We start from the raw sequence: 16,231 nt of genomic DNA, 5'->3' as shown, positions 1-16,231 counted from the left end.
TCCTTCTATTTAATGCCATTGGAACTCAAATTAATTCATACTACGGCATACTGCTATGGTCTTATAGAACATGGACGGGATCCCCACTCAATTTTTGGTATTCATCTGACACAAGCCTACTGCTTTGATAATAATACTTTCCATACCAACAGTTATTTGCTAGCGATTCATCAAGTATTTAGTGAGACATATAAGGGGTGAATGTCTGAATGTGGTGCCCACGTGAGTTTTTAGGCAACACTAATTTTAGGTAATATGGTGGAGGTATTTTTATTTTTTGTAAAGGAAAGGACCTTCGCACTACTAAGTAGAAGAAAAAATAGGGTATATAAATAACTCTAAAAATATATCAATAAAAGCAAATAAACACTAATAAATAATTACAAAGTGCACGTGCAAAAAAAATACAAAAAATGCAGCAAAACGAGATAGTGAACACAAACTACCAAATACAGTGAAATACAAAATGAAGTCCTGCACAAAATATGCCAAAATAATACAGTCCTGAAATTGCTAAGTGCAAAAAGCCGTGTGAAAAAATTTCAATAGTGTAACAAAATAGTCCATATATTCATAAACACCAATGATGAGAAATGGATGGACAAATGGTGATAAACAATCCCAGGGGAAAGGGCTCACAGAACTCTCACCTTAAGGCTCGGTTCACACAGGAGGCGGCACGACTTGCCGCGACCTGACAAGTCGCCCCCGTTCTGTACTACGGAACCGTTCTAAGAGGAGCGACTCAAGTCGCTCCGACTTAGAAAAAAGGTTCCTGTACTACTTTTGGCATGACTTCGGGCGACTTGCATTGACTTCTATACAGAAGTCATTTCGCAAGTCGCCGCTGAGGTCTCGGCAGGTCGCGGCGCTGCAAGTCGTGCCGCGTCGTGCCGCCTCCTGTGTGAACCGAGCCCAAGAAAGGAAATTCAGGCTCATCACAAATTCTGCAAATGTCTCACTTCATTCCTCATATTCAATCATCAGAGGGATCCTTTTACTGTGCCAGATAGATCATTTCTATATCCAGCCACTAGAGGGCCATGATAACTCATGTATAATAATGATGATTCGTGATGGATAGCTCAAAAAAAAGGAGGAGGGGGAAAGAGAGAAACAGGAGGCTCCAATGGTGTAGTATATAGTGAATCAAATAATCAATTTATTAGTAAAATGGTAAAATCGGACTCTCACATTATATAGAAAGAAAACACAGCAAGAGAAATTAAAATGGTGGTATGGCGTCTTCCGCCAGTCCTACGGCCACTCCCTACGCGTTACGTAGAAGAAGAAGTCACGTGGTATGACATAACGTGTAGGGAGTGGCCGTAGAACGTACCGGAAGTACAGTAGGACTGGCGGAAGACGCAATGCCACCATTTTAATTTGTCTTGCTGTGTTTTCTTTCTATATAATGTGACTCCGATTTTACCATTTTACTAATAAATTGATTTGATTCGCTATATACTACACCATTGGAGCCTCCTCTGTTTCTCTTCCCCCCTCCTCCTCCTTTTTTTTTTTGAGCTATCCATCACGAATCATCATTATTATACATGAGTTATCATGGCCCTCTCGTGGCTGGATATAGAAATGATCTATCTGGCACAGTAAAAGGATCCCTCCGATGATTGAATATGAGGAATGAAGTGAGACATTTGCAGAATTTGTGATGAGCCTGAATTTCCTTTCTTAAGGTGAGAGTTCTGTGAGCCCTTTCCCCTGGGATTGTTTATCACCGTTTGTCCATCTATTTCTCATCATTAGTGTTTATGAATATATGGACTATTTTGTTACACTATTGAAATTTTTTCACACGGCTTTTTACACTTAGCAATTTCAGGACTGTATTATTTTGGCATATTTTGCGCAGGACTTCATTTTATTTTTTGATTAGTGTTAAGTGAATTTTGTAATAAATACTTTATACAACTTTTGAACTTGTTTGCCGTTTCCTTTGACGGATTGCTTTGGGAATCTTCTTTGTTTTCTTTTCTTGTATGCCTAGTTTATTCAGAGGAACACACCTCAGACTTCTTACATAGATTTTTTTTCTGCGGTGAAGGCTTTTGGGAGCCATTTTGAGGAATTACTATTGAATTTTCTTTTCTTGGCCCCAATCACCAATAGAGGCCTTTGTGGGGAGATCGGTGTGCTGGCTACTTCTCTTCCTCCTCTTATGCAGCTGAGAACAGAGGGAATGATCACTTCAACCCCTTTCACACTGGGGCTGCCCGTGCCTTAGTGGTAAGGAGCCACTCATTTTAGCAGAGCTTTTAATCCCGGGAGGGGGGGATAAAAACACCTGTGTTGAGGCACTTCTGAATCACTGCTCATTCATTGCAATGGGCAGGGGCATTTTGGGAGCGCTGTGTACAGCACTCCCAACCCACCCCAAAGATGCTGCTTGCAAGACGTTCTCTAAGGTCCCACAAGTGCGCTGCCACAGTGTGAAAGTACTCAGGCAGCATGGGAGGCAGTTTTTAGGCGCCATTACTAGCACCAAAATACCTGGAAACTGTCTCAGTGTGAAAGGGGTCTCGAAAAAAATAAGTGAAAAAGCTATTTTTATGCATCTATACACAATTTTTGCCTTTCATTTTTATTTTAAACCGAACGTGTTTTCCCCAAGGTGATCATTTACAATCGCTTTAAATTCTAGGACTTTTTGAATATTCCAGAACCTGGGGACTTTGGAATCAGTTTGTCCTTTCTGCAGAGGGTATGGCCTTGTCCTGAGCCAAACACAAGGGTTTACAACCACTTTAAGGGTTAGAAGTGTCCTCCAGGGGCATAGAGTTGGGCTTTACCATTCTTCAAGTTCATGGTTTGTGTTTTCATCTACTTTAACCACTTGCCTACAGGGCATTTTTTTAACCCCTTCCCTTCAGCACTGTCACAATTTGAATGACAATTTTACAGTCATGCAGCACTGTACTACAACTAAAAGTAGTAACTGAGATTTTTGTGGGTATTTAATAACCCCAGGGTTTTTTTTTTTTTCTTCCAAAAATTAAAGTAGTTTCGTATAAAAATGTGTAGTAGTAATTTTTTCTCCTTCACTGGTGAGGCTACACTGAAAGTTAGTGCTGACTGGCATCACTGATGGGCACTATCTGTGCAGAGGTCCCCTGTGAGGAAATGCCGCTGATCGGCTCTCCTCAAACGTTGTCATTGTGAGGAGAAAAAAAAACGCCAAAAGACCAGCATTTCCTTGTTTACATGCGGTCAGCTGTATTTGCACATAGACTAATCAAACGGGTAAAAAGAGCCTCATTATCGGCTTTTTACAGAGATGTGTGATGCACCGTGTCTCAGCGACAGAACACACCACAGGCGTGTGGTGAGAGGACATAGGATGTCCTCCCAGAACGAGAGAGAGACATCACCCGCCTAGCATTTGACAATATGGCAGGCGGTGGTTAATATGCTCAGTTGGAAAGTGTCAATTTACAGATAAAAAGGACAAAAAACAAAAAAAACAAAAAACAAAAAAAAAAAAACACACATTTTACTTAGTTTATTAAAACTAAAAACAAATACATCTACATCATGTGCAGGTTAAACCTTAATTTTGACATCTTACGAAATGACAGACTATTCTGTGGTGAATACCGTTCAACTAGAACAATAACTGGAAGCAGTTATGAAAAAAAAAAAATTACATTAAAACAATGCAATATTAACCATTCCACTAACACGACCTAGAAGATCAGTTATGAACAAAACGTAGCGGTTCAGCATTGCGCCCAGAATCGTGCAGGAATGGAGACAGATACGGGTACAGCTTCTCCGTGAAGGTGGCATTGAAGGTGTAGATGGCGGTCATGTCATCGGCATTGTAGAAAGATATCTGGCCTCCTTCGTAATCCACATACACTCCGATTTTCTTGGGTTTGGATTGGAGAATCAGGGTCTTGGATGGGGACTCCAGGGCCTTGTAAGCATTGCCGTTTCTCAGCCAGATGGCCCAATATCCGTTCTTGGGGTTCAGCTTGATCTTACCCTTGCGGTTGCTGGATTCACTGGCCATACCGACATCCCAAGCGGTCTTGTCTCCCACATCCACCTCCCAGTAATGGCGGCCTGAATCAAAGCCCTGAGAGCCGAGCACAAGAATACACTGGCTGAAACGCTTGGGATTGTCAGGCAGGGGGAGCTTGGTGTCCCCATATTTAACACTGGTCAGCCCATCAGAAAGGATCAGATTGGGGTGGGCTGTGCTGGGATCCAGCAGCATCGGAGTCAGATCTGCAAGACAACAAAAAGCACTTCATTAAATGAGGTTCTCATTACAAAAATTAAAAAAGCAGCAGCAGAGCTCCACTTCCCAGGAGCGACTTGGTAGCCCAGTTCCTATGCTCCTGCCTCCCAGCAGGATTTAGAAGCTCATCTTCCCTTACTACCACCTCTCAGCAGTGACTCTGCAGCACATTTCCCCCTGCCCCCAACAGTGAGTCCCCAACTTCTCTCCTATTAGGGACTCCGTAGCTCACCTACCCACTCCCTGTAGTGACTTGGGTAATCTCAGTCTGCTTCCTAGCATTGACCTAGTAGCACATACTCCATGCTCCCCAGTATCATTGGTTCATCTTTCCATGCTCCAGCCTCCCAGCAGCTTCTTAGTACTTGAATAACCCTCTTTAGTTCAAGTAACCAGATCATAAAATATACCCATGAGAAAAAATAAAAAAAATTTGTATGGCCAAAGCCATTTTGCTCTCCTGTGACCCAAAATCAGCCAACAGCAAGAGTTTGCTATCAGCTGACTTCAGAGCAGCCTCTAGAACAGCGATGGTGAACCTTGGCACCCCAGATGTTTTATGAACTACATTTCCCATGATGCTCATGCACTTTGCAGTGTAGTTGAGCATCATGGGGACTGTAGTTCCAAGGTTCACCATCACTGCTCTAGAAGGATCCTGACCATATATTGCTGGGATTCACCAAGCCACCCAATTGACAGCTAGCTCCAGCCGAAGACAGCTACACCTGCCCAATTTCTATGATGCACAGGATGGGTATCGCAGAAAGTAGTGAATGACAGTCAGCGCCCTCTGCTCCGAAAAAACAGAATGCAGTGATCAGGGGTCACAAGACCGCTCAGTTCTGCAGCATAGAGGCAAGTATAGATGTTTTGTTTAATTATAAATCCCATAACATCTTCAAGGAGACCTAAAGGTTCAGTTTCTTGGCATAGCTCCCCTCAAGAACAGGGCCTAACCCAGCATACACTGTGGGCCCCCTATGTACTAGAATTAAAAGTCCTTAGTCCCCCATGGTAGAAATGCCTTGCCTGATAATACTGAACTGCCCTGTACATGCACTGTATTCTCAAATGTGAAAATATTTTTAAAACAGAACTTACATGGCACGACAACAGACTTGAGCTGCTTCCACACAGAGTACTGAATTGGTCCCTTGAACTTCCCCTGGCACAGGTCTTTCTCAATGAGAGTGTTTGCAGAGGACATGACATCTTTTTGTTGCTGCTGACATCTGGAAGGAAAGCAGAAATAAACTTAGTAATGTAGAACTTACAAAGAGGGAAATGTATAAAGCAAACAGCAGGACCCTTACTGCATTAACATTTTTTAAGAGGGTGCAGGATTCTAAGCCTTTGTGCTGGGTTACCTACCCCGCGAGGCAATGACCTGGAACAAGCATGCACCCACTGAAATCTGAAATTCTGTGTACGAGTGTTGTCCCATATAACTACCATCACAGGACCCCCCTCACAGGGTAAGCATACACTTTAGCACAAAACTATTCCCCAGCAACAGGTAGCCAGCAATATTTCCACAACACATTACTTTAACCTCTTAGCACTGGTGCCTCCTGGCCCTTTAAAAGGTTCATGGCGCTGGGAGGCGGGGCGCAGTTTAAGATCATGTGATCGCTGTGATTAGCTGTCACTTGGTCTGAAAACTTCTGATTACAAGAAGCGATCAGGAGCTTTTGGTTAGCCAACAGTAACTGTGCCCTCGGGACAGGTGTATTGGCAGCAATTCACGCAAACATGCAGCCACTCGGCGCCGCGAGGCCGCATGTTTGCGTACAGCATGTGCCAAGGGTTTAACCATTTGACCTCAGGAAGATTTTACCCGCGTTGTGACCAGGGCATTTTTTGCTATTCCGCACTACACTACTTTACTGGCAATTACGCTGTCATGCAACGCTGTACCCAAATGAAATTTATATATCTTTTTTCACACAAATGGAGCTTTCATTTGGTGGCCAAAAATGTTAAAGGAAAAAAAATAAATAAAAAAAAAATAAAATAAAACTCATTTGTTACATATCCCAAAAATAAAAAACACACCAATACGTGTATATTTATTGGTTTGTGTGAAAGTTATAGGGTCTACAAACAAGATATACTGTGATTTACATGGCTATACGGTAATAGGAGGTGATCAGAGACTAATAGTAGGACAGAGAGTGGCAGACAATCGGGTGCTAACGGACACTGACTGGGAGGGTCACTATCTGACAGTAATAGGATACACTGCCACTGTACTAATGATACTGGTATGAGGTTAACCGTGTGCCTAACAGTGTGTAATGCGTTTTATTTTTCATCTGCCTGTTTTTTTTGCCCTGCTTTGCAAGGAGAACAGCCAAATCGCTTTTCCCTGTACACAGAGCTATGCATTTTTGTAAACCTAGAACTCTGATTGGACAATAAAATTGGCTGCCAAACTCATGCTGTGACCAATCACAGCATGGGTCAGGAGTGTGAAGCACGCTGCCGAGCCAGGACGATGCAGCCGATGTACAAGTACATGGTTGTGCCTGCACCTTCTAGCAGTATATTTACAGTGAGCAGTTGGCAGGTGTACAGATATAGGAGGAAGAATTCTTGAGGGAAGGAGACAAGTGACCAACTTTGATTACTGTGTGACAAAGGACAAATCTGGAGACCAGGACATGGCAAACCTACGCAGGTACAGATATGACCTACTTTGATACAACTAGCACTGTCTTTACAAACAGGCAATTTAAGGACATCACAGAAAATCTCCAATAGGAGGGTTGTAAAAAAAACAAAGTTTAACTGGGCAATGTGTTCTCAATTGAGCAAGCCTAAGCAGATAAGATAGGAAAGGACCCTCAAGAGCAATGCCCAAGAGAATCTGCAACTCCTCTTGTCATGGCTACCTTGATGTGAGTGTTCAGGAGAATTGCCAGTTCTTGTGCAACACTCACCTAAAAAAGGTAGCCATGACTAGGCAAGTTGCCAGTTCTTGTGGGTCATGGCTACCTTCATGTGAGTGTTGCACAAGAACTGCCAACTTGCCTGGTCATGGCTACCTTCATGTGAGGTCGGGTTCACACAAATTCAAAATTAGATTTGGGTTTCCTGGGAACCAATTCACACGGCATGTGCGACCCCAGCTCTCAATGGAGATGGTTCACACAGCCCCAGGACGGCCACTGTCCGCATTTAAAAAGGGTCCTGTGCATCTTTGGATCCGATTCAAGTGCGAATTCAGGCAAAATTTAGACCAGAATCAGGGACGCACAGGACCCCCGTTAACCGTGGCAGCAGCATATGTGAACCCAGCCTGAGTATTCGACAAGAACCAGCAACTTGCCTGGTCTTGGCTACCTTCATGTGAGTGTTATATGAGAACCTGAAAATCCTCTAGTCATGTAGATACAAGTGTGTGAGAAAAACCTGCACCTTGTCTGGGCATTGATACCTTAATGTGAGCGAGTTTCACGACAGCCTGCAAACTCCTGATGGCTCCCTGGAATGTGAGTGTTCCGTAAGTACCTGCAACCCCTCTAGTCAAGGCTATCTTGAGGAGAGTTTGTGCACCAAGATAACCGCAATGCTTATGGTCATAATTAACTGGTGCTCCATTTTTTTTTATCCTTTGGGGGAAGATGTGATCTGCAGTTCTCAGGGAACAAAACCTCACAGTATAAGGCCCTAATTCAATAGCGGAGTTCAAGATATTGAAGCATAAAACTCTACTGGACCAGTTTGGAAAAAAAAAATATGGGGGAACCGACTTAATTTTGTTAGCAATGCATAACCGAAAGCATTTCTAGCTTGTTGAGGAATTACTGTTACTACAGTTTCTATAAGATTACTAAAAGCAACGAAGCTGCACAGATATTCAAATTAACTTACGTCTCAATGAACGTCTTGATGTCCTGCAAAAGGAAGAAAAAAAAAGAAAGAAAAAATGTAAGGGGAGATTCAAGGACAACTAAAAAGACCAACAGCCAATGTAGGTTTTGGGTGTGTCCACTCACAGTCAGGAAAGAAATGGAGTCCGTATCGTCCAGCCTCTCCTTGGCCACAGTGATATGCTCCTTGATGTTGTCCCCGCTCTCCTGCATCTTGCCCACGTTGGTCTCCATTTCCTTCAGTAGACTCTCACCCTCCTGCTGAAGCTGCTCCAGCACTTTCTCCTCTCGCTCCTTCAGGAACTTGTGCAGCTTCTCAAACTCCGAAACAATGTGCTCCCGGTACTCCTTCATGTTGGACTGGAGGTGGAAGAGGTTACAGTTCAGAGAGGATTTACATTTTAGGAGACAAGTTTCAAATGCACCCCAATCAAGAATTCAAAAAGACAAACCCCTTTAATTTTTTGGCTTGATTTGGAAGGTAAAGCTGGGTACACAATTTTTTTTTTTTTGAACAGAAAACCTGTCATCTCCGGTCGTAAAATCTTTCACATTATAGAACACAACAGCTCAGCGGGGGGGATATCGAACTAACCTCGCATGGTTAATACATCGATCTCCCCGCTGAGCTGTTGTGTTCTATAATGTGAAAGATTTTACGCCGCGAGAAGAATACTCTTTATTCTAAGCAAAAAATAAATAAAAAATCTTGAGACTCGTGCAGCTCTGGCGTCCATTGGAATGGAACAAAAAACAAAAAAAAAACGCACACATTGCTGGTAAGCCACACCCCTGCTGCCTCCTCACAGGAATTTGACGGACACAGCAGGAGCCTCTGACTCTCCTGGCCTTACATCACCTGTAGGAACAGAAATTAGGGGAATAGTGCTGCAGTAGAGACCACACTGGAGTGGCAACAAGAGCCAGGTAAGTGTCTAGCGATGGGCAAGAGGAGAGAGGGCATTTTTACCTTGGGGCAGAAAATACATTACGACTCTAGAACCACTTTAACCTCTAATACTTTCCTGCAAGCCACTTGTATGTGTTTACTTACACTGTGCTTCTCAATCTTCTCCTTCTGCTGGTCGGTCAGCTGATCAGTCACCTTCAAGGCTTCCTCTAGCGGAGACACTATAGAAGACATCTCTGTCTAGAGGGAACAAGGCGAAAAAGGGTAAATACCAGAGCGTCCAACCACAGCAGTTTATGACCAGCCATCACACCATACCACTTACTCTGTAGACGCCCACTGCATCCAGGATGGGAAGGAAGTTATGACTTGCATGTTTCAGGGAGTCACGGCAGATAACGCAGCTCAGGGTTCCATCATCCTTACAATACAGCTTCAGCCTCTCGTCATGCTCGGGGCATTTCTCGAGGGGACGGGCCTTTTCTTTCTCCGTAGGTTTGGAAGGAGTCACGGTGGCAGCAGAACCGGCAGTCTTCTTCACCAGGTTGGCCAGGGCTCGGTTGGTAGTGTATCTCTTGTCAGTTATGACTTCCTTACAGTCGGGGCAGGTGAAGGAATCCCGACCCTCCCAGGACTTGTCGATACAGTTGCGGCAGAAGTTGTGGCCGCATTCCACCATGACGGGATCCTTGAAGAGCTCATTGCACAGCAGACAGGTCAACTCCTCAGAAAAATCTCCAGAGGCCACGGCAGAACCACCCTGGGGGGCTTCATGGACCTCCACCTTGGCTTTCTAGAAAAAGAAAGAAGAGTCAGATGGTAGGGGGACAGAACATCAGAAACAGGGTCTGCAAAAATAAAATAAAAAATAAATCACAGCTTTAAAAATTCCTAATTATCAGGAAATGACTGGAGCCCAAAACAGATGTTTCAGCTCTAAGGACACCCATTGTTCTGAAGAGGGCAGCAAGACCCATGACATCATATTCTATCTAAAGGGGTGGTTACACTACTTGCATATGGACTAAGCTGAGCCCAGGAGATTGTTTTGTGTTTGAATGACTGGAGCTCAACCAGAAAAACAAAGTCATGCTCCTTATGTAGATAAGGCTCTCCAAAGATCTGGGCAACAATGTCATGTTTTGCATGGCAGGACTATAAGTAGTTGCCCATCCCTCAGGGTATACAAAGCATGCCATAGTCTCTGCCAATTCAGAATATGGACTCCTTAAGGACAGTACCATTTCCACCTACTGGTTTTCTTAAAGACAGACCAGGAGGTTCTGGTGAGGAAAGACATCTGGTACAAAGTTGAACTGCGGGTGGTATTACCTTAGTTGCATGCTCAGCACAATACAAAAGTATGCATATTTCATAGCAGAGCGGCTGCTGGGGAAGCCGACAAATGACTGTAGAATTTGGTGCCACTACGGTAATTGCCGTGATCCTCCCCGGGTTCCGGCCCTGGACAGCTTTCCCCTGTGCAGTCATTGCAGGGGGTTGTTTGCCCAGCATTGCCGCCATTCACAGAATGCCATCCATTTTCATGAACACGAGGAGGCCTCTGATTGGACACGATAGGGGATCAGAATGTCACCACCTCTTCCCAATCAGAGAACGATATTACCAAGTATTGTGACACCTGTCTTTACACGCACACGAACTTTAATGGCATCCCAGTCTTAGTCTTTAGGGTTCTATATTGAGTTGGCTCACCCTTTGCAGTTATAACAGCTTCCACTCTTCTGGGAAGGCCGTCCACAAGGTTTAGGAGTGTCTATGGGAATGTTTGACCATTCTTCCAGAAGAGCATTTGTGAGGTCAGACACTGATGTTGGACGGGAAGGTCTGGCTCGCAGTCTCCACTCCAATTCACCCCAAAGGTGTTCTATTGGGTTGAGGTCAGGATTCTGTGCAGGCCAGTCAAGTTCCTCCACCCCAAACTCACTCATCCATGTCTTTATGGACCTTGCTTTGTACACTGGTACAACTCATTTGGTGGAGAGGGGGGGTTGTTGGGGTCATTTTTTCAGGGGTTGGGCTTGGCCTCTTAGTTCCAGTGAAAAGGGACTGTTATGGCATCAGCATTCCAAGACATTTTGGACAATTTCATGTTCCCAACTTTGTGGGTGACCCATTCCTGTTCCAACAGGACTGTACACAAAGCAAGGTCCATAAAGACATGGATGAGAGTTTGGGGTGGAGGAACTTGATTGGCCTGCAGAGTCCTGATCTCAACCTGATAGAGCACCTTTGGGATGAATTGGAGCAGAGACTACAAGCCAGGCCTTCTCATCCAACATCAATGCCTGACCTCACAAATGCTCTTCTGGAAGAAATGGTCCCCATAGACACACTCCTAAACCTTGTGGACGGCCTTCCCAGAAGAGTGGAAGCTGTTATAGCTGCAAAGGGTGGACCAACTCAATGAACAGACTGGGGTGCCATTAAAGTTCATGTGCGTGGAAAGGCAGGTGTCCCAATACTTTTAGTAATATATAGTTTACAGTGGAACCTCAGATTGCGAGTAACGCGGTTAACAAGCGTTTCACAATACGAGCGATTTTTTTTTTTTTTAAACTCCCGACCGTTTGCGAGCGTTGTCTGGCAACCTTCTAGATTGTAAGCTATAACGAGCAGGGCCCTCTGATCCCTCCTGTATTGATTTGTATTGTAAGTGTACTGTCTGCCCTCATATTGTAAAGCGCTGCGCAAACTGTTGGCGCTATATAAATCCTGAATAATAATAATAATAATAAATAGCAAGATTCGAGCCTCTGCAGTGTGCAGTACCGCATGTGGCCAGAGCTGCGGGGGCGCCAGTGATACTTTGAGCAGCTCGGAAATACTCCATTCCCGAGTGTTTGAGTCTAGTGCCACCCCCACCTCTGGCCACATGCGGTATTGCATGCAATAGAAGTCAACGTCGAACAAATTATCTTCATTTCCATTGACTTCTATGGGGAAACTCTCTTTGATATGAGAGTCTTTGGATTACAAGCATTCTCCTGGAACGGATTATGCGTGTAATCCAAGGTGCCACTGTACTGTCTTTTCAAGTACCATGGGGCTCCGACAAACCCCATTAAAAGTCACTTCTAGGATAGCCAAGTATTAGCTCTTCTTTAGAGGGGAACTTTTTTTTACTATAATATTTGTGACAGGGTTGCTTTAGGCAATTCTGCAGCTGAACAGCTTTTGTTTTACGTTCCTCTCAGGGATTACATATTGTTTAGTTTCAGGTAACATTACTAAAGCACAGTCAACTATTTCTGGGGTTATGAAAATGTGCCCCTCCCCCCCATGCATATTCCACATCCTATTTCATTTGACTGACATGCCTGCTTTGCAGTTTACTTGCAGCCAATACAAAAGGCTAAAAAAAATAAAAATAAATGGAGCCAAGGTTAAATGCAGCTACCCAAAGATACCAGTGCAAACCACCTTGAATTGTATTCCAGAGCAGGCTGGGAACAAGGCTTGGGCTCAATATTATGCAAACACTCACCCATACATGGGTACACATATACCAAAAGTGTTAGTAAGGAGGGAGGCAGTGTGGACGGACCTCCAACTTTTGAGTCACCATTTATAACAATAGTACTTCAACAGTTCTTCAGCCTCTCCAAATGAAGACATAAAGGACATGTAAAGCTTTACCCACACTATATACTTACCTCCTCTGTGCAGTTGGTTTTGCACAGTGGCCCCGATCCTTCTCTTCTGGGGTCCCTCGGCAGCACTCCTGGCTCCTCTTCGAGTGCCCCCACGGAGAGACGCTCTCCCATGGGGGGGGGGGGGGGGGGGGGGAAACGTGTGCGGGCTTCCGTGTCCTGCTGTTGTGTACATCGACAGACAGCAGGACTCAGCCCAGCCCCCCACATCATTAGATTTAATTAACAGCAGCAGGAGACTGCGCTGCTATCAATCTATCCAATGAGGATTGGAGACACCAGCTGGTGCACTCGTCCACGTCACCGGAAAGACCGGGTTCAGGTAAGTAGAAGGGGGGCTGTTGCATTACAGGAGGTTTTTCACCTTAATGCATAGAATGCAATAAGGTGAAAATCCTTGAGGGTTTACAACTAGTTTAAAAAAAAAAAAAAAAAAAAAAAAAAAGGGCCAAGTTCACCTTCTGGCGTACAATACACATTACACCCATATTTAGGGTGTAACATGCTCTCGTACATAATCCCCCTCCATGTGTCACAGGCAGGGATCCTCTCCACGCACCTACGTCACATTTTGACAACAGCGCAGCTGTGTGGGACTCAATGTAATCTGTGAAAGAAACTACAAGTCCCATCAGCCACCACAGCAGACAGCTTGTAGTTCTGAATAAACTGCAAGGGTGCTGATAAGCACCTTTTTTAGTTAATTCACAATACCTACACAGCTTTCAAGCTGACAACCCATACAGAGGTACAGGCTTAAAAGCTGTAGGGCTTGTCTGTATGAGCTGGACATTGCACCCCTGATCCACCGATTGGGGTCATAATGCTTTGTAGGTTGAAGCTGCATTTTTTCCCCCTGCAAATGTGCTGGCACAGGTGTATGTATGGCAGCCGGCACAGGTGTATGTATGGCAGCCGGCACAGGTGTATGTATGGCAGCCGGCACAGGTGTATGTATGGCAGCCGGCACAGGTGTATGTATGGCAGCCGGCACAGGTGTATGTATGGCAGCCGGCACAGGTGTATGTATGGCAGCCGGCACAGGTGTATGTATGGCAGCCGGCACAGGTGTATGTATGGCAGCCGGCACAGGTGTATGTATGGCAGCCGGCACAGGTGTATGTATGGCAGCCGGCACAGGTGTATGTATGGCAGCCGGCACAGGTGTATGTATGGCAGCCGGCACAGGTGTATGTATGGCAGCCGGCACAGGTGTATGTATGGCAGCCGGCCTGGCTTCCATCGGACATGCATGCTGGAAAACCAGCAACCGACCGGCTCCCAGCCAATGGCTGAGAACACTGACCAGAGTGTTTTGGCAGGGGCAGTGTGCACTAGGCTTTAAGGTCCAAGTCAAACACTGTGGGTTGTAAATTTGACTAAAGTAGAATTCCAACCTAAACCTAGATACTCTCAAAGTGTCCTCCCCTCTCCCAACACCTATGCTAACTAACCAGTGTAAAAAAGCTGTATACAGTTAGCTAGCCTCAGTCCGGTCAATTCAAAAACCAGCAAAAGAACATTATGATTTCAGGCAAAATGCATTTGGAAAAATTTCATATGCAAGAATAAGCAAAGACATTTTGTGATACAGAAATCAATACGACCAAAGTGGCTGGGAAGCGAGGTTCTCCCAATTACTACAAAGAGGGGAATTTACCTTCAGTATGAAATGACAGCCGGTGCTGACAAATCTTAACACTCAATTGTAAAGAAAGATAAAACATCAAATTTTATTTCAGTAGGTATGAATCCAACTCGAAGAAACATTTAGTAGAGAAAGTCATATCGGTATCGTCATATTACCTTTGTGTGAACTTTAGTACTTTACTATGACTGATGGCCCAGTGTTCAGGAAAAGTACGTGCAATGCTGGTCTCAGTCTTGTATAAACCTTCTAGTAAATCGGCAACCTTCGGAATTGCCAATATCCAGGACCGTGCAAAAAAGACAGCGCTGCCCAGACACCCCTCACTGCAGTGTAAATCTGTACCGGGGAATTGTAAGCACTACAATAAAGTGGTAGTAATGTTTTTTGTTTTTATTTGTACCTGCAGGTAAGCCTATAATACTTAACTGTAGGCACAGTGAATATCATCTAAACTTAGTGTTCAATAGATATTCACACTGGATGCAGCTGGTGACAGAGGTGCATGCACGCTAAAGGTCTGGCATACCATGCCATCCCTTAAGAGCTCTGTGCCGCAGCCAAGGGCTCCTGTGTGTATGCGCTTCACCGCACTCAGCCACAGCCTGCGAACCCAGAAGGAAGACCGGGTGAAGATGGAAGACCTGGCACAGCTGGAGGGCTTCATTCTTCATTATAAAAGGCAAATATTTCATAAATGTGCTAGTACACTGCATACTACCACATTATGCCATTGCCTTGCAGGGGATTTTCTTTCATGCTGCAGTTTACTACCAACTTTAAGGGTTTGTTCACACTAGCAGCTGCGAGGCAGTAAAGCATCATGGTTGTCATCTGCCCAGCAACTGCAGAGAAGCAGCGGCCAGGGGGTATCAACATGCCATGGTGGTTTGGTATGTGGCCACGGCAGGAATTGTACCGCCCATCGCTTTTAGCGGACATAGTTCCCACTAAATGATGTGACCCATTCAAGTGAATAGGGTTTTTTCCCCAGAGAAAATGGCTGCTGGAGCCATTTATACAACTGTAGACAGGCTGGAAGAGGAGTAAATCAGTGATGGGGGGAATCTTTCAGGAAGGGTTAACTGGCATTTTGTACAACCTCACTCCCCAAAAAAATTAAATAAAGGTACTGCATCCCCTCAAAGCAGGGTTTTAAAAATTAGAGCCAAATATTTCACGGAATTCATTAAAGTACAATCAACCATGGGTGACCCAGTACCTGAAAGATTTCCACACCTGGGGTGTCAGGCTTAGTAAAAAAAAAAAAAAAAAAAAAAAAAAAAAAAAAAAATTAAACCCCAAAAAAATAATAAAAAACCGATAGGTAGGACTTGTGATAGAGGCATCATACATCCTTCATGCCTGTCTGTGTACACCAAGCCGTGCATGTGCAGCTCAGCGTACATTTATATCAGTCTGTGCTGTGAAAAGACTGCCATGCACGGGAGCGACATCAACAGCCTGATCCAGAGTCAAAAACCTAAGGAAAAAAAAAATATATATTGGGTGAAGATGAAAGTGCCAGTGACAGCTGAAAGTTCCGACAACGGAGCACTTGGAGGGGGATCTCTTGGCAGGCAAGTCTGCCACAAAAATCCAATATACAGTGCATACAACTACATTATGGTTTAAAGCTCCCAGGGGCAATTTTTTTAGGCAGAGGTATAATTCCACTTTGAACCCATGATAAGCTCATGTATGGGGGAAGTCTACCTCCCTAGTCAGATATCGATTAGCACAATAAGTTAGCAGAAAAGGGACATGGAAGGCTTACACCAAATGCCTCAGTCCATGAATGCCACCAGTGACCACCATATTGTCCTCCATTCAAGCTGTGAACCCATGCCATGAACT

At 44.5% G+C, this 16,231-nt stretch overlaps 1 protein-coding gene across 3 annotated transcripts in view; it reads right to left on the bottom strand.

Moving 5' to 3' along the window:
* Window positions 1–3,505: 3,505 nt before the first annotated feature.
* Window positions 3,506–16,231, bottom strand: part of LOC143923501 (nuclear factor 7, brain-like) — a 28,779-nt gene continuing 16,053 nt past the window's right edge. For all 3 annotated transcript variants that reach the window (XM_077447213.1, XM_077447215.1, XM_077447214.1), the window contains exons 4-9: window positions 9,378–9,845; window positions 9,197–9,292; window positions 8,269–8,502; window positions 8,144–8,166; window positions 5,369–5,499; window positions 3,506–4,251 (exon numbers count right to left, since the gene is read on the bottom strand). In XM_077447213.1, coding sequence (XP_077303339.1) covers window positions 3,713–4,251; window positions 5,369–5,499; window positions 8,144–8,166; window positions 8,269–8,502; window positions 9,197–9,292; window positions 9,378–9,845 — 1,491 coding nt within the window. In that variant the 3' untranslated portion in view covers window positions 3,506–3,712. The remainder of the gene's footprint in view (window positions 4,252–5,368; window positions 5,500–8,143; window positions 8,167–8,268; window positions 8,503–9,196; window positions 9,293–9,377; window positions 9,846–16,231) is intronic.

The sequence above is a fragment of the Lithobates pipiens genome, unplaced genomic scaffold (assembly GCF_037356315.1).
Source record: "Lithobates pipiens isolate NorthernLeopardFrog02 unplaced genomic scaffold, aLitPip1_a1.2 Scaffold_22, whole genome shotgun sequence".
NCBI classification, from domain to species: domain Eukaryota; kingdom Metazoa; phylum Chordata; class Amphibia; order Anura; family Ranidae; genus Lithobates; species Lithobates pipiens.
The sequence above is the reverse complement of the archived record's forward strand: the minus strand, read 5'-3'. Positions and strand labels throughout refer to the sequence as shown.